General features: G+C 37.8%; 1 protein-coding gene across 1 annotated transcript in view; it reads right to left on the minus strand.

Moving 5' to 3' along the window:
- Positions 1-260: 260 nt before the first annotated feature.
- LOC122811775 (keratin, type II cytoskeletal 8-like) overlaps positions 261-16,338 on the minus strand; it is a 72,639-nt gene continuing 56,561 nt past the window's right edge. The window contains exons 7-9 of the mRNA XM_044083833.1: positions 12,410-12,630; positions 1,379-1,425; positions 261-1,261 (exon numbers count right to left, since the gene is read on the minus strand). Of these exons, the coding sequence (XP_043939768.1) occupies positions 1,143-1,261; positions 1,379-1,425; positions 12,410-12,630 (387 nt within the window). The 3' untranslated portion in view covers positions 261-1,142. The remainder of the gene's footprint in view (positions 1,262-1,378; positions 1,426-12,409; positions 12,631-16,338) is intronic.

Raw genomic sequence — 16,338 nt, forward strand, 5'->3', positions numbered from 1 at the left:
GTGTTTTCAAGGCAGCATAATACTGCAGAACAAATATATCAGCACACAAATAGAAAAATATCTCATGGACTGGAGTAATCCAGTCTTTGTCCTAAGCTCATAGATAGATCTAACACAGTGTGCTGTGGACGTATTATGAAGCAAACAAAAATGGAAGTGTATTGCTGTAGAAATAGACATTATTTGCATTTACTCAATAGACCATTTCAAAAGAAAGAGTTATCATGTAATATAGTTTATACAAATACAAACACACATAATTCAGTAGAGCTTTAGGAAACTCCTTTATTTATCACGCTACTTGCTTAGCATGCTTCAATGCATGGCATCATTTTAAAACCCTTCATAGTTTTACAGATTACAGTTTCATGACCTTTCTTTATTTCAAAAACATTATAAAATTATGGCAGTATGCTGAGCCATATTTGATTGAACATAATAGCTTTGACTATAACTTTGTTCAGTTTTGTGAACTGCTGCATTTGTTGCTTTTATGAATTTACATAAATAAAGACAAGACACACCCATTCTGCAGAGGTACTACCATTTTCTGAGGAACATTGAAAATATTGTACAATGGGAAATGTCAATAGTTCAGGTCATCCTTTTGGAATTCTTTCTCTGCTTTGTCACCACCTATACAATATGTTAGAAATTAAAACAATTTGTATGAGCCAGGACTAAAAAAGGTTTGAGCATGAAAGAGCCCCCCCGAAATCATTATACTGCTTTTAGATGCATTTCTCAAACAATTGGATTTACAGAGGATTTTTCTTACAGTACTTCCTTATAGCATTCTTAGGCTGGAAAATTAAAGGACAAAGCATAATTAGCTATTGCATGTTTAATATTTGCTCATTATTTACTCAAAAAAATTTCTGACCTGAAGTACATGTCACAGAGATAGACTCGTAGTGCATGCCTTTATGTAAAATTCTCATACACTTAGAGAATTACTGCAAAAGTTGCATTACAAATAATGACCACTGCATTTATTGCATTTTACCCAGCAGTGCCATATTTCTGTGTTGGGGATAACAAAGTTTATCTAAATGTTGCAATAATGAAAACATAACTTGCCCAATCATTCGTTGTTAAAGAAGGCTGTGCATTCACTTTTGTAGGAAATGCACAGTAGCGTTTTATTTGGAAATAACTCCTCTGACGTCTCTTGAGGATTCGACAGTTTTGATCATCACAGTTTTTCCTGAAGGACCAGATGGCGTACTTGGAACTGATTCGTAAGTGTAGGAGCGACTGGCTGAAAAAATCAAAGAAGATTGACATTTTGAGATTACTGCTTTTTCCACATATGGGAGGCTTTCAACTTAAATACAATCTGTCAGCTTTCTTTATGTCATCTATCAAAACAACATACCAGAAACAGGTACAGCACGCACAGAGAAAGAAGCATCTGTGTTCATCCTAATATTAAAAGAAATTAATAAAATTAGAAATAGCTCTTAAGTAGTTTTAAACATACATAAAAACTCCAGAACTGATTTCATTAATAGCCATTAGGGACTAGTCAAGTAATTCTCAAGAAGTTGTAAATAAGAACACCTGAAATTTTGACCAGCACGTTGGATATACACCCCTCTCAACAAAGTTATCCTGGCTTATTCGTAAGTGCATCTGCCTTTTTTTCCATACTGTTCCAGGACATGTTACCAATCATGGCACATACATATTATAGACCTCACAACATTTAAAGATGTAATCAAATAACTTTGTTTGGTACTTATGTTGTCCTTTCAAAATTTTAATTTTTCTGGTATAACAGCTATAACATGAAATCATTGCTTCAGAAAACTGCCTAACCAGACTGTATAGTAAAAGTTTCTGACCTCATCTGCTGTCCACTCTTTGATGAGCTCTTCTTTTAGACATTCTTTTTTTGCAATCTCCAGGCAAATCATGTTTGTGGCTGACTGTAAAGTGAGAGTTATTGTCAAGTCCCCATTTGATCTCCAAACCCACACTCATTAATACTTGAAATGGGCTCAAATTAAATGCAAAAAAAGGGCAATATCATCACATCTGATAGACAGTCTCTCACCTGTGCATCCAGTTTAGGCAGCACCCCACTACAAAATGAAAATGTAGTTAGAGACTTTGGAACATGGGTTAATAATTCCCCATTTTTTTTTAATCATCAAGTGACAACAGTAGTAAGAAAATCCTTAAACATGGCACAGTTAACTATCAAGGAAACATCATTCAAATTTAAGAAGGTCAACATTTGTTTCCATTCAGCTTTAATTAAGTGAATTATTTTAGTACAGTGTCCCTTACAGGATGTACCTCACTAGATGTAACAATAACTAGAAAGACCACAGAAGTTCCTAACTAAGATGATTATGAGTTTAAAGACCCTGAGATAACAAAAGAGGATGGATGCACTATTCCCTTATTCAGTATCTTATAAACTCCTAGACAGGAGACCTATGCATTACCTTCAGTGCCATTAGAGACCAATTTGTCCTGGAGCTGCTGGATGTCTGAAAGTCTGATAGCTTCACAAACACTAGAACTAGGGTCCTAAATCTTCACCCATTGATAAATAAAATGCGATTAAGAAATAGATTCATTGTGAGTCCTCTGCCTCTGGAACAGAGTACCTTTGAAGATTAAGCAGTATGACACACTAGGATCCTTCATGTGGAGCCTAGATGATTGGATTGGTACTCATCAAGTTACCAGTGGGACTAGCTGACCAGCCATCTTGGAAGAAAGGTGCAGTTTATGGTGGGTACTGGGAAAGCATAAATAGTCATGAGACTCAATTGTCTTGAAATATCTATGATTTGTATGTGTCCTGTAACTGACCATAATGGATAAAACATGCACACAAGGTATGTTTAGTACCAAATGTCTTTGCAAAAAATGCTGCAGTACTCAGCTGCAAGCAGTGGTGAAAGAAGGCACTAAGGTCAACAGAGACTAGGCTGAAGACCTGGAAGTTGAATCGAGCAAATTATAGGGGTTCAAAGAAATACTGAAGGCCCTAATGCTTCAGGAAAAAGTGGAAATAGGGGAAGTTGGCAGCATGTCAAAAATGCATGTGTCAAGCTAAATATGGAAATAAGATACATGAGGAAAGCTGTGGGTAGAATTTATAATTCTATGGAGTTATTTAATGAAAGACACTGTGCAGGAAGATGGGGAGATAGAAAAGATGGACCAGGCTAAAAATGAATATTGGTTGGCTAACAGAAAGACTAAGGAAGCAGTTACAATGGAAAGAACAAGGCATCAGGGAATCTCTACTAGCTTCTAAACAGTGACTGAACAGATGGTACATAGCAGCTCTATTGGGTTGCAAGGCACAGCCAGAAAGATCAAGAAGATAGTAAGTGATGAAAATGTTTGCAACTAGGAGTGTGTCAGTGTGGTTTGTTTTCATTTATATAAATAATTGATTGCCTATGTAGTAAGTGATGATTTATTTAAAAAAAGACAGGAATTGAATAATGTATGTAATGTTGCTTAGGCTATATGATATATAGCAATATATGTGAAGTATAATGTTTGTTATGTTAATATAGTTTGATTACTTTTATATAAATGTAAATGTGCCTATGTCGCAAGTGATAATTCAATAAAGGTGTTTGAAAAAAAAAGAAGAAAGCCATTCATCTGAAATGCTTACAGGCCAGAGGACTACAAGGGCAGGTAGAAGAAGAACCTCAAGAAACCTGTTAATCAAGAAAACCCTGCATAAGCCATACTGCCACATGCACAGCCTAAGCTGAAAGAGGAAGGAGACTAAGGAAAACAAAGTCAGGAAAAGCAGCAGGCATAGTTAACATGAAAGCAGATATGATCGAGATGTTGTGCGTATTATATATACAGTGAGAGAGAGATAGAAAGAGAGAGGGATTTCCCAGATTACTGCAGAATGGGCATGCTAGTGCCAATGTACAAGAACACAACAAGTAAAATGAGTATTCATAACTGCAGTCAGTACAGAGATATCAAACAGCTGTTATACTGCATGGATATCTTGGAGAGGGTGACTAAAAAATGGAGAGCAGTAGAAAGTAAGATGGGAAATGAGCAGTTCAAGTTGAGTTAAAGATAAAGTACAACTGGCACACATTTGCAATGAGACAAAAAGTGGAATAGCTGCTGGAGATGAGAAAAAAATCTATTGAACATGCCTGGACTTGGAGAAAGCATATGAAAAGGTCCCAAAAATGTTAATTTGGACAGCCTGGGATGGCTCACAGTCCTGGAAACATTGGTAGATTAGCACAGGCTATGTGCAAGGAACCAATGGACTCAAGTGGGGGTACCCAGTGGGAGTGGGTGTGCATCAGGGTTCAGCTGTAAGCCGCTCATACTGGTGATGGGCTACATCAACAAACAGGTCAGGAGGGACAGATAAACAAACCTGTTATATGCAGTCAGTGTGTCTGTACAAGCAGACTCTGAACAGGAGCTTCAGCAAATAGCAGGGTACTGGAATCCAAAACTGAAAACCCATGAGATGAAACTGAGTACAGACAAGATCTTGGTCAAGGCAGCAAATTTTTTTGAAAATGGAGACCAAGTATATTATCAACTATAAAACTCTTTGGCCCAGTGGTCTGAATTTAGAATTGGATTTAAATGTTTAGGACATAAAATTGGGTGTTTTCTATTATTGTGCTCATTTCCCATTGGATTCAAAGTATATGTGGAAATAATTTATTAATATATTGAATACATTGTTTAAAGTATACATGTATTTCAAAGTGTTGGTGGGGAAGGTTTATCAGATATGGTTGAATTTTTCTCTTCTTTTTTGGCATATTTAAAATGTATTATAATGTATAAAAAATCAATTGCACTTTATGGTGGGGGAAATGTATATTGACGAATTGTGTGTAATTAAAATATTGGATAATTGAGGTCATTATAAAACAAGGCTATCTGAAGGATGTGATTGTTCTCTGGAAGGCAAACAGGTGAGGTACAAGGAAGCATCAGTAAAATCTGGATAGCTGTGGACTGTGGCTCTGTTGTGTGTTTTTGCCTGTTTGAACTTTATCTGCCTCAGGCAGTTTGTGTTTTGTTTCATGTCGATTCTTGGAGCCTCAGCTGTTGTGGAGATGTCTGGTTCACATTTGGGGCAGAATCCTTCCACTTTTGCTGAAGTTTGGAAGGAGCGGGATGAAATGTTTGAACAATTGACCCTTGGTCTCACAATGAGGATGACCAGTCAATAGTCAGATATGAACAACTGGAGTGGCTACTTGTTAAATAAGTTGTGCTTTTCTATGACACCAGGTTGATGAAGAAGTATGTCAGTTTGAATCTAAGTCCGAGAGGTCTCAGGGTGGACAGGTTACCAGCATCTGAATTTTTGGAGGAGGAATCGGACCTTTTGGAAGAGTGGAAAATTGTTTTGTTGCAGTGCACTTTAGGGTGATTGAAAGTTTTCATCAAGAGGAACATTTGTTCACATGAAAAGGTACAGAGTTCATTGTTCAGATGCAGGAGCAGCTTAAGAGAGAATCCCCGGTAAGTGTTTTTGCCAATAAATGAAGGAGATTCATTCCCGAGTCAATAAGATAGAAAGGAGGTTTTTGAATGAAAAATTAGAAAACTAGATCGGAACATAAAAGATTATAAAAATAACTTAGTGTTTCAATGACAATGAAAACCATGGAAAGGTAGATCCACCTTATGAGACCTGGAAGGAAGATCTCGGGCATCGCGAGATTCCTCATTTTCTTCAGCGGTGGTTGTTTCCAACAGAAGAAAAGGTGTTTCGCTTGAAGACTTAAGTAAAAATGGTGAGGGGCAGGTGCAGCATTCTAGCCCACAGCAAACAACAAAGAAATGAGGTCAGAAATGGCAAGCAAAAAGAAAATGGAAGGAATGATGAAAATTTGGACTGCACTTTTTCTGGTCATTTGGGACATTCACAAAAGGGATTTTTTGATGATTGCAGGTATGTGGGGGGCATCGCACAATCTGAAAGTGAAAATGTTTGTAGTTTTCAACAGACTGAGAATGTATGTATTCCCAAAGAATGAAATATTATTACGGTCTCTGATTTGAACATTAATGGGGCTATGCACAACTTGTTGATGAAGGGAATTAAATGTGTTCCCACTTATTTTCCTAGTTTGGCCGACTTGATTTTGGAAGTGAGACGTTTTTGTCAGAAATTGAATTTAAAATTTTTTTTTGCAGGACCTCACAAGACATTAACTGCAGTACATCATTAAATGATGACTCTTTCTTAAATTTGTCAATTTATGAGAATGAGCTGGTTGGTATTTTTACTGATGTAATTGAAGAACATGATGAAAATGAAAAAAAATGATGAAGGTAGTGCAACTTTTGTTACTGGATATGGGAAATTGAATGTGCCGCATACATTACATGTATAGCATACATTAATGTACATAAATGTACATAAACATAAATGTACAGCATACATTAGCTCTTTTAGTCCCCCTAGGGTGTCTGTAGCCAAACACATATTCAAGAAGGTGTTGGGTAAACAAATTGAGCAAGAATATGGGAATTTTGTAGCAGTAGAAGGGCATATAATCTAAATAAAAACAAGTGGAAAGCCCTGCAACAGTTAAATGACTTAAATAACAAATATGTTTATGTTCAGGCTGTTAAAGCGGGTAATTGGGTTATTATGTCAAGATGTGGTTATAATCAAATGGCTGAGGTTCTATTGCAGGATAGTAATGTTTATCAGAAGTTGAGACAAAACCCTTTGAGGAGTATAATAATGCTTTGCTGGAGTTGGAGAGGGGAGAGAGCTTGGGATTTTTCTCTCCCCATGATGTTAAAAAATTGTACATCAAACATCCCAAAAATGCTAGTTTTTTGGTGATACCTAAAGTCCATAAAGATTTGAGGAACCCCCTGGGCAGACCTATAGTGTCTGGAGTAGGTGCGTACTTACAGAATGTGGGTATATTTTGGATGCCCATTTGAAAAAGTTTTTGGTAAAGATTCCTTCACATATTGGAAACAGCAAAGAGTTTTCGGACCTAGTGGGGGGCATGTAATGGCAAAGGGACTTTTATTGGGCCAGCATGGAAGTGAAATCATTATACACAAACATCAATAAAATATGGGGTTTAGAAACAATAGGAAGGATGATGGGTGAAGACCCAAGATCCAGTTATTTGTTAAAATTATTGGAATTTGCACTTACCTATAATTATTTTGTATTTGAGAAATCTTATTTTTTGCAAAAAGAAGGTAAAGCCATGGGGCATCATTTGTCCCCTCTTATGCGATCATTTTCATGGGTTTCTTCGAGAACCTATACATGTACAACAGCAGTTTTTATTCCCAGCATGTGGTTATTTTCAGACATTACATAGATGATTTAATTTTTATTTGTAAGGGTGATGTAAATAAATTTGAGAAATTTATGGAGGAATTACATTAGAATGCATATGGATTACAATTTACATATAAGATTCACAGGGAAGTTATACAGTTTCTGGATATTGAGTATTTTGTGAGAGTAAATAATAAGGTCTCTTTTAGGCCTTATTTTAAAGAAACAGCATTGAATAATTTCCTTTGTGCAGATAGCATGCATTCTCCACATTTGATAGATTCATTACCATATGGGGAATACAAGTGTATTTTCAATAATACGTTTGACAAAACACAGTTAGATGGTGAGTTTATTAAAGTTACAAACAAGTTGGCAAATAGGGAGTATTCTTTGGAGAGTTTAAAAACCAGAGATGAAAGCAAGGGGCATTTGCAATATGGATGGTGTTTATCACAGGAGACAGAACGGCAGTGAAAATTTCAAGAAGGATAACAATGTTGAGGTACAAGAGAAAAGCCTGTTTTTTGTCAACAGGTTTTCCCCTTTCACTAAAAGTTTGAGAGAGTTGGTGTTTAGATTTTGGCCAACTGCTAAGCAAGATGAAAATGTGGGCAAAATGTTTCCTGAAAAAATATTTTTTTCTCACAGTAGGTTCCTTAATTTGAAGGAATTATCGAATTCAAGGGGAAGTTATAAGGGTAGCAGACAGGCAGAAACTTTCACTTGTGGGAGATGCAAGGTATGTGACAGGGTCAATAATCTGGTAGGTAGTAGGATTAATGGTAAGAAACACAAGGCCATGTTTTTTTTAACTGCAATAATTATTGGAGTCATATATATTATAGGATGTGGCTGTGAACCTATTAAATGGCATATTGGGCAGACCAAACGGGTGGTGAAGAAGTGAATAATGGAGCACCTGGGAGATATTAGAAATGGTAGGCTAGATAGCCCAGTTGCCCAACATTTTTATTCTGTACATGCTGGTTTAACAAAGTTTCTTTTTCAGTTTTTTGGCCAAACCGTACTTCGTGCAGGGTGTAGATTTTGTGCAAATTCTACTGAAAATGGAGACTAAGTATATTATCAGCTATAAAACTCTTTGGCCCAATGGCCAGAATTTAGAACTGGATTTAAATGTGTAGGACATAAGACTGGCTGTTTTCTCTTATTGTGCTCTTTTCCCATTGCATTCAAAGTATATGTGAAAATAAAAATGTATTAACATATTGAATACATTTTTAAAGTCTATATGTATTTCAAAGTGGTGGGGAAGTTTAATCAGTTATGGTTGAATTTTTCTCTTCTTTTTTGGCATATTTAAAATGTATTATAATGTATAAAAAATCAATTGCACTTTATGGGGGGGGGGTGGTTTATATTGACAAATTGTGTGTAATTGAATCATTGGATAATTGAAGTCATTATAAAACAAGGCTATCTGAAGGATGTGATTGTTCCCGGGAAGGCAAACAGCCGAGGTACTAGGAAGCATCAATAAAATCTTGATAGCTGTGTACTGTGGCTCTGTTGTGTGTTTTTTTTTACTATTTGAATTTTATCTGCCTCAGGAAGTTTCTGTTTTGTTTTATAAAGAGCACAAATACTAACATATACTCAAAAATACAAAGCCCCCAGTAAAGTGAGTAATTTATTTTCATTTTCTCTGCTTCTCTCTCTGTCTGCCTCTGTCTCACACTGATCCTGTTCTTGTCTCCAAATATGGCCAGTTATATGATGGCCCAAGAACCAGATTAAAGTCTTTCCAGTGCCAATTATGTGAGTTTAATTTGTGATGTAGATATTAATGGATGAGACAAGGATAGATGTATTTGTTCAGTGGCCACACTCCCCTCACTAAGGAGATAGGTAATGGGTTTGCATATAGAACAGAACTCTGGTGATGGTAGTTTTCTTGTGGCAGGCAAAGAATGGAAAAGGGGTACAGAAAGGTATCCATAAAGAATGATGCATAAAGATCTTCTCACTATGATCTCAGTTCTCACTAAGATACTGAAGAGTGAGAACAAGGGTAAAATATCAATAAAAATGATGCAAAGATTCCTATGATAGTTTAAAATAAACTAACAAGTACGATTGTTTCAAAACCTCATTCGAGAGAGACAGGAAGAGAGAGGGATTTCCCAGATTACTGCAGAATGGGCATGCTAGTGCCAATGTACAAGAATACAACAAGTAAAATGAGTATTCATAACTGCAGTCATTACAGAGATATCAAACAGCTGTTATACTGCATGGATATCTTGGAGAGGGTGATTGATATATGGAGAGCAGTAAAAAGTAAGATGGGAAATGAGCAGTTCAAGTTGAGTTAAAGATACAGTATAACCGGCACACATTTGCAATGAGACAAAAAGTGGAATAGCTGCTGGAGATGAGAAAAAACATCAACTGAACATGCCTGGACTTGGAGAAAGCATATGGAAAGGTCCCAAGAATGTTAATTTGGACAGCCTGGGATGGCTCACAGTCCTAGAAACATTGGTAGATTAGCACAGGCTATGTGCAAGGAACCAAGGGACTCAAGTGGATGTACCCAGTGGGAGTGGGAGTGGGTACCCACTGGGAGTGGGCGTGCATCAGGGTTCAGCTGTAAGCCCACTCCTGCTCGTACTGGTGATGGGCTACAACAGAAAACAGGTCAGGTGGGACAGATAAACATCTGTTATATGCAGATGACATGCCAGTGCAAGCAGACTCTGAACAGGAGCTTCAGAAAATAACAGGGTACTGGAATCCAAAACTGAAAACCCATGAGATGAAACTGAGTACAGACAAAATCTTGGTCAAGGCAGCAAATGAAGGAAATCAGAAGAAGCCAAGAACTAATACAAATGGTTAACAGCTTTAAGTATTAGGCAGGTTTGGTTAAGGAGAAGTGATGTCTGAATGAAGAAGTGAAAGCACAAATTGAAATTACATAAGAATCTCAAAGAAGCTAAAAGGTAAGGCATCCAAAGCAGTGGTGTGGCCAGTGCTACTCTATAGCACAGAAAATTGGGCAGTGGAGAATGACCAATTCAGAAAGCATGAGGTGATCAAAATGAAATGCCTGAGAAGGGTAGTTGGATGCACACCATGGGGCAGATGAAAAAAAGAGTACACCAGAGCAGAGGCCAATGTAACTCCAGTTGTATAGAAGATCAGAGACCAGATTACACTGGTTCAGTCATGTGTTCAGGGAAACAGAAGTCAATTTGGTAAAGCAGATTTAGGGGAGATATTAAGAAGGCAAAAAATGTAAGAGCATCCAGCTAAGAAATGGATGACTGTGTGAGAGAAGAACTATGACAATCAAGAATGGCTGTGGAAGAAGGTGGGAGAGTGGGTCTAAATTAAGATATGTGGTAACAGCTGTCACAACACCCTGAATCCATTTAAAATGGGGAAAAGAGGACTACTGATGATGATGATGTTTAGCAAAGAAACATTTTTTATAAAGATCACCTTAAATATGCTCCAAAGATCCACTAATGTTCAGTTATATATATATTGACTACAAAGTGCACAAATACTAACATATACTCAAAAACACAAAGCCCCCACTAAAGTGAGTAATTCATTTTCATTTTCTCTGCTTCTCTCTGTCTGCCTCTGTCTCACACTGATCCTGTTCTTGTCTCCAAATATGGCCAGTTATATGATGGCCCAAGAACCAGATTAAAGTCTTTTCAGTGCTAGTTATATGAGTTTAATTTGTGATGTAGGTATTAATGGGTGAGACAATGATAGATGTATTTGTTCAGTGGCCACACTCCCTTCATTAAGGAGATAGGTATGGGGTTTGCATATAGAACAGAACTCTGGTGATGGTAGTTTTCTTGTGGCAGGCAAAGAATGGAAAAGGGGTACAGAAAGGTATCCATAAAGAATGATGCATAAAGATCTTCTCACTATGATCTCAGTTCTCACTAAGATACTGAAGAGTGAGACAGCAGTGAGCTGTGTATTAAAAAACACTACATTCAAAGGAGTAAATAAGTGAAGTGGCAATAGATGAGATCCTATTGGATGAGTTAGATGGGGAAAAATAATACTAAACAAGTAAAAAAACAGATTGTTTCTAAAACCTTGCACTGTCTGATATGCAGCATTAAAATACAAGCGAAGGTACACAATACTGGTTAGAAATCACCAGTACTAAAACCAATCTGTGAAGAGAAGTACCTCACAAACAAGTTTATATAATACATTTGGTTTACAAGATATTGTTCTGCAATCTTTGCATGACTCAAGGCTAACAAGCATCTATTTGTCAATAAGAATCAAAAGCATTGTGAGCGAAAGACATGATAACTGTTATTCCATTGTCCCTCCTGGACATTTTTCAAGACAATATCATCCATTGTAACTATTTTAGAAACAATGACATTTATTCTGAAAGAATAAGCACAGTTTTTAAAATAACATATTAAAACATGCAGTCTTGTGTAACAGTTTTGCCAATAAATCCATTCAGGCACAAGATTCAAATCCATTTACTTCCCATAAGAAATTAAAAACAGAAATTCAAAACAAAAATGCAATGCAGATCCGCAGTTATACCCTCATGCCAAAATTGAAAATAGACACTCTGTATCTAGGATGTTTAGTCAGTTATTAAAATGTTAATATAAAATGGGTACATGTATACATGAAATATATTCATTATTTAGATCAGTGAGTAACAGGCAAATAAATGAATTATGGACTGCAGTTGCTGAATCAGACTTCAATGAAAGCAAACATTTTTGACCTAATAAATAAGGACTGTAATATTTTAAAGACATAATATATCACCACCAAGAATTTAGTATTTGTGCAAAACTACTCAGAGTTACCTCATGATATAAGTATCCCCTTTCCCAGTCTTATTTTACTTATATAAGTTTGAAAGCTAGTGCCTAGGGTTAAAGTTATTAGCTGTTAACTAGCTGCTTCTTGCAGTCCTGAGCTTACTTCCCACAGCCTTCATTCACTTACTGTGTGACCCTGAGTATGTCATTTAATCAGACAGTACTCCCAGCCCATCTGAAATAGGCCCATATGGATCAGCACTCTACTCCAGTTAATTAACTGAAATAAATAAATTAGTCATACCTGTCCTCCTCTCCTTCAAGAAGTTTCCTGTAGGTAGCAATCTCCATGTCCAGCCTCAGTTTTGCATTCATTATATCATTATACATTCGTACTTGATTAGCCATGTCTTGTTTTGCTTTCTGTAAAGCTGCATCAAGGTCAGCAATTTTTGCCTTGGCATCATTAACAGCTTTGTCACCACGGCCTTCAGCATCCACTATTGCACTCTCAAGTCCAGAATTCTAAGTATCAGAGGAAATGCAAAAAAATATAGGTTATGTTTTTTGGTGGCAGTAGTGAATGAACAACACAATAGAAAAGATTGTTTGTTGCAGTACTGCTACATATTTCTTATTTCTGGTACAGAACTCAGATTCGGACATGTTGGTGGTGGGACATTTCCCTATGGGGACACATGACTGAGCTGCAATTCTGCTGCAGAGACACAAGACTTCATCAAAGTCAATGTGAGCACAGATAAAACACAAAGCACCATGCCCACAGCTGAAACACCCATGTGCAAGAGAAGGAGTTGGAATGTGTGCCATAGTCCAACAGTGATCTTCCACAGGTGTTCAATCAGGTAGAGACCCCCTACTCAGGGAATGCTTCAGCCAAAAAACATACTGGAACAGAAGTGTGACTATGACAGAAGAAAGGATTTTCTCCTTGCTGTTACACATTACTACAAGTTGTAGTTACATAAGCATGTTCTGTATACCAAGCCCAATACGCACCACTTCCTTTGACACATTAATAAGTACTTTGTCCTTTGAACAGTGCATTTTTTGTGTCACTCATATGTCCAGCAAACATCTTATTGTGGGTTCCTGTTATATAGCCTGCTGTCCCTTGGTCACTGAGAAGGCATAAGCATCATCCCTCATTTGTTCTTGTTTATTCCTATAAGAATGATGCTGCATTCTTTTCTATACCTAATTTGTCACAACCATGTGTGTATGCAGCAGATTTGCAATTTAGCCAAGTGTCCCCAAAAATGTTTGACAGGGTAATATTCCATAACCAATAACCCAGAATCCAAATAGAATGGATTTCTTGTAAGCACAGATTCTCCCTTTCATATCCTATGAATATTCCTTCTTTCCAAATAAAATATACAAGTGTCATGAACATAGAGGAAATTGCTGATGTCAATTAACTTGTTATTCAGATTGACTACAAGTCGAAATCAGACCTGCAGATCCCGCAAACTGTTGTCACTGTAAAAAACACACTAGCAACATAAACTGCTCTACAAGTCTAGAAAATTCCTAATTTCAGAGGCTTACCTAAAAATGTCTAATAGTACTCATCTGCCCAAATTACTTTGTGGGTATGTGCACTGCAGTACCTTCTCTCCTCACCTGTAAAACAAACTTGCAGTTCCCTGTCACTAGATATCTAGGCTTGTCATAAGATATAGAAATTGCAGTTAGAGTTGTACATATTTTCTAAACTTGACTGTGTGAAACCACTCAAATGCTTTTAACTGTTAAACTACTCTGTAAGTCATTTTGCTCTTCTCTCTGTGTTACCATGAATGGCACGTTTTACATAGATGTGAAAAGTAATACAAAAGGTCAGAAATACATTTGGGAACATAGTGTTTTGACCACTGCCTGGCACAGCAATGGGATCTATTTTTTTGTCTCTGTGAGGGATCCTGTTTTAAAAAAGTTTAAACATGCAAGCAGATTGACCTTCCAAGACAACTGCTGTTGTAGCTTGTGGCATAACCTGGGAAAGTGTACCCAGTATTTATCCTCTAACTAGGGTTATGTTTTGTATACATAACTACTTGACTCTGTTCATGCACATTGGGATTTTTACAATAAATGATCCCCTTTGATGTTAGCATGCAACTTCTATGTTGCATCTTTATCTGCAAGTTACACTTTGATATAGTCCAGCAGTGTTTGTAATGACTTTTCATTGTGAGTTAGTTGTGATTGTGGCTTGACACATCATTCCTGATCTCATATGTAGAACAAGTGCTGCCTTGTTAACCTGTGACTTGAAATACTAACATTTTAAAAGCAGTTTTAATTGGTTGTTCTATCATGATATATTTAATACAGTTCTTTTCCTATCAGGCTTCTGCTAGAAATGGGCACTGCTTGGCTGTCCATCCAAACAAAACAAATAAATAAGGAGCAACTTTACTTGTGTGTATTGCATTAGGTATTTTAATTTTGAATTAAGTCATCATGACATTGAAAAATAAACACATTTTATTACTGCGCACAGGGCAAATCTAACAAAAGGAATCAAGTATTACAGAAAATGGGTCATAAAAATCAAACCAGTATTCACCATATTGCACGGACCATAATGTAACAGTTAAGTTGGACTCTTATAGGTTCATAGGTCCATAGGCTGGTACTAGGCTATCTGCCCTAAGGCCTATGCAAGCCTAGCCATAAAAATTCCCTGGACATTTTTCCCACAATATTTACTTCTCTGGGCCCCTGTCTAGCAGGGCGACTGACATGATCCCCGGGGTGAATTTCCTATCTCCCATCCAATCATCAAGGTTCCTTTTGAAGAGGGCCAATGAGGCGCTCTGCTTGACATGTATGGGCAGTCTATTCCAGAGTATGGGAGTCTCTGGGTCAGGAACCTATCCCTCCAGCATGTTTTGCTCATTGTGATGATAAGGTTTAGATCCCTGGAGCGTTTGGCTCTGAGGGATTGGGATTTCTTTAAATGGAGCATGTCCAACAGCTCAGGGTTTGACATGGCCTTGTATGTTAAACAGAGATCACCTCTGAGTGGACAATATGCCACAGAGTATAGCTGGAGTTTTTTTAGATGGTCAGCATATGGCATCTGCTTTAGGCCTGTAATTCTTTTAGTGAGGTATTTCTGTGGCCTTTCCAGCTGCTGCAGATGCCTTGTGAGGTACATACCAAATGGGGCATTATGCTCTATAATAGGTCTAATGAGGGATGAGTACAGTGGGACAATGACCTCCTTTTTTCTGGATGAAAAGCCCTTAGTGATGAGGTGTGCGCATAGAAGGATTTCCTGACTGTTGTTGCGATGTGGTTATCGAAAGTGAGACCACTGTCCACTTGTGTCCCTAATTCTCTCATCACACTTTCAATGTTTAGTATCCTGCCACCTATGTGGTAGCTCATGGGTGCATGTTTTTTTCCAAAGGGGATAACTATACATTTTTTGGCATTAAGCTTGAGCCCATGGCTCTGGCACCAGGCATCTGTTTCTGTAAGGCCCTTTTGTAGAATATCCACATCATTTGGGGATTCAATAATGGCTCCCGGTTTGCAGTCATCTGCAGACTTTGTTAGCCAGAGTCCCTTAGTGTTGGCCTGTACTTCAGAGAAGTAGATGCCAAACAAGAGTGGTCCTAGGACTGAACCCTGAGGTACTCCACTTGTCACTTGTCTGGAGCTGGATTTGGAGTCGGCTACTTTTACAGTCTGGGTTATGTCAGTAAGCCAGTTGGCAGCCCATTGAGTGACATAGGGATTTATGCCCAGCTTAGTAAGTTTATCTATGATTACAGAGTGGGGGGGGTGGCAGTGAAGGCCTTGGCGAGGTCCAGATAGGCTGTGTGGACCGCCTTACCCTCATCCACAGCTCTGGAGACCGATTCAAAGAAGTCAATCAGATTCAGGAGACAAGATCAGCCCTTCACAAACACAAACTGGGTGGAGTCCAGTGTTTGAAGGTTGCCGATGTCTTTGTTTATAAGTTCCATGATAATGAGTTCCATGCCCTTGCAGATCAGGCTTGTCAGACTGATGGGACGGTAGTTCCCAGAGACTCACGTCTTCATCAGAGTCAATGTGAGCACAGATAAACACAAAGCACCATGCCCATAGCTGAAACACCCATGTGCAAGGAGAAAGAGTTGGAATGTGTGCCATAGTCCAACCGTGATCTTCCACAGGTGTACAATCAGGTAGAGACCCCCTACTCAGGGA

This window comes from Protopterus annectens, chromosome 9.part0 (genome assembly GCF_019279795.1).
Source record: "Protopterus annectens isolate FY-2018-M chromosome 9.part0, PAN1.0, whole genome shotgun sequence".
Classification (NCBI taxonomy): domain Eukaryota; kingdom Metazoa; phylum Chordata; order Ceratodontiformes; family Protopteridae; genus Protopterus; species Protopterus annectens.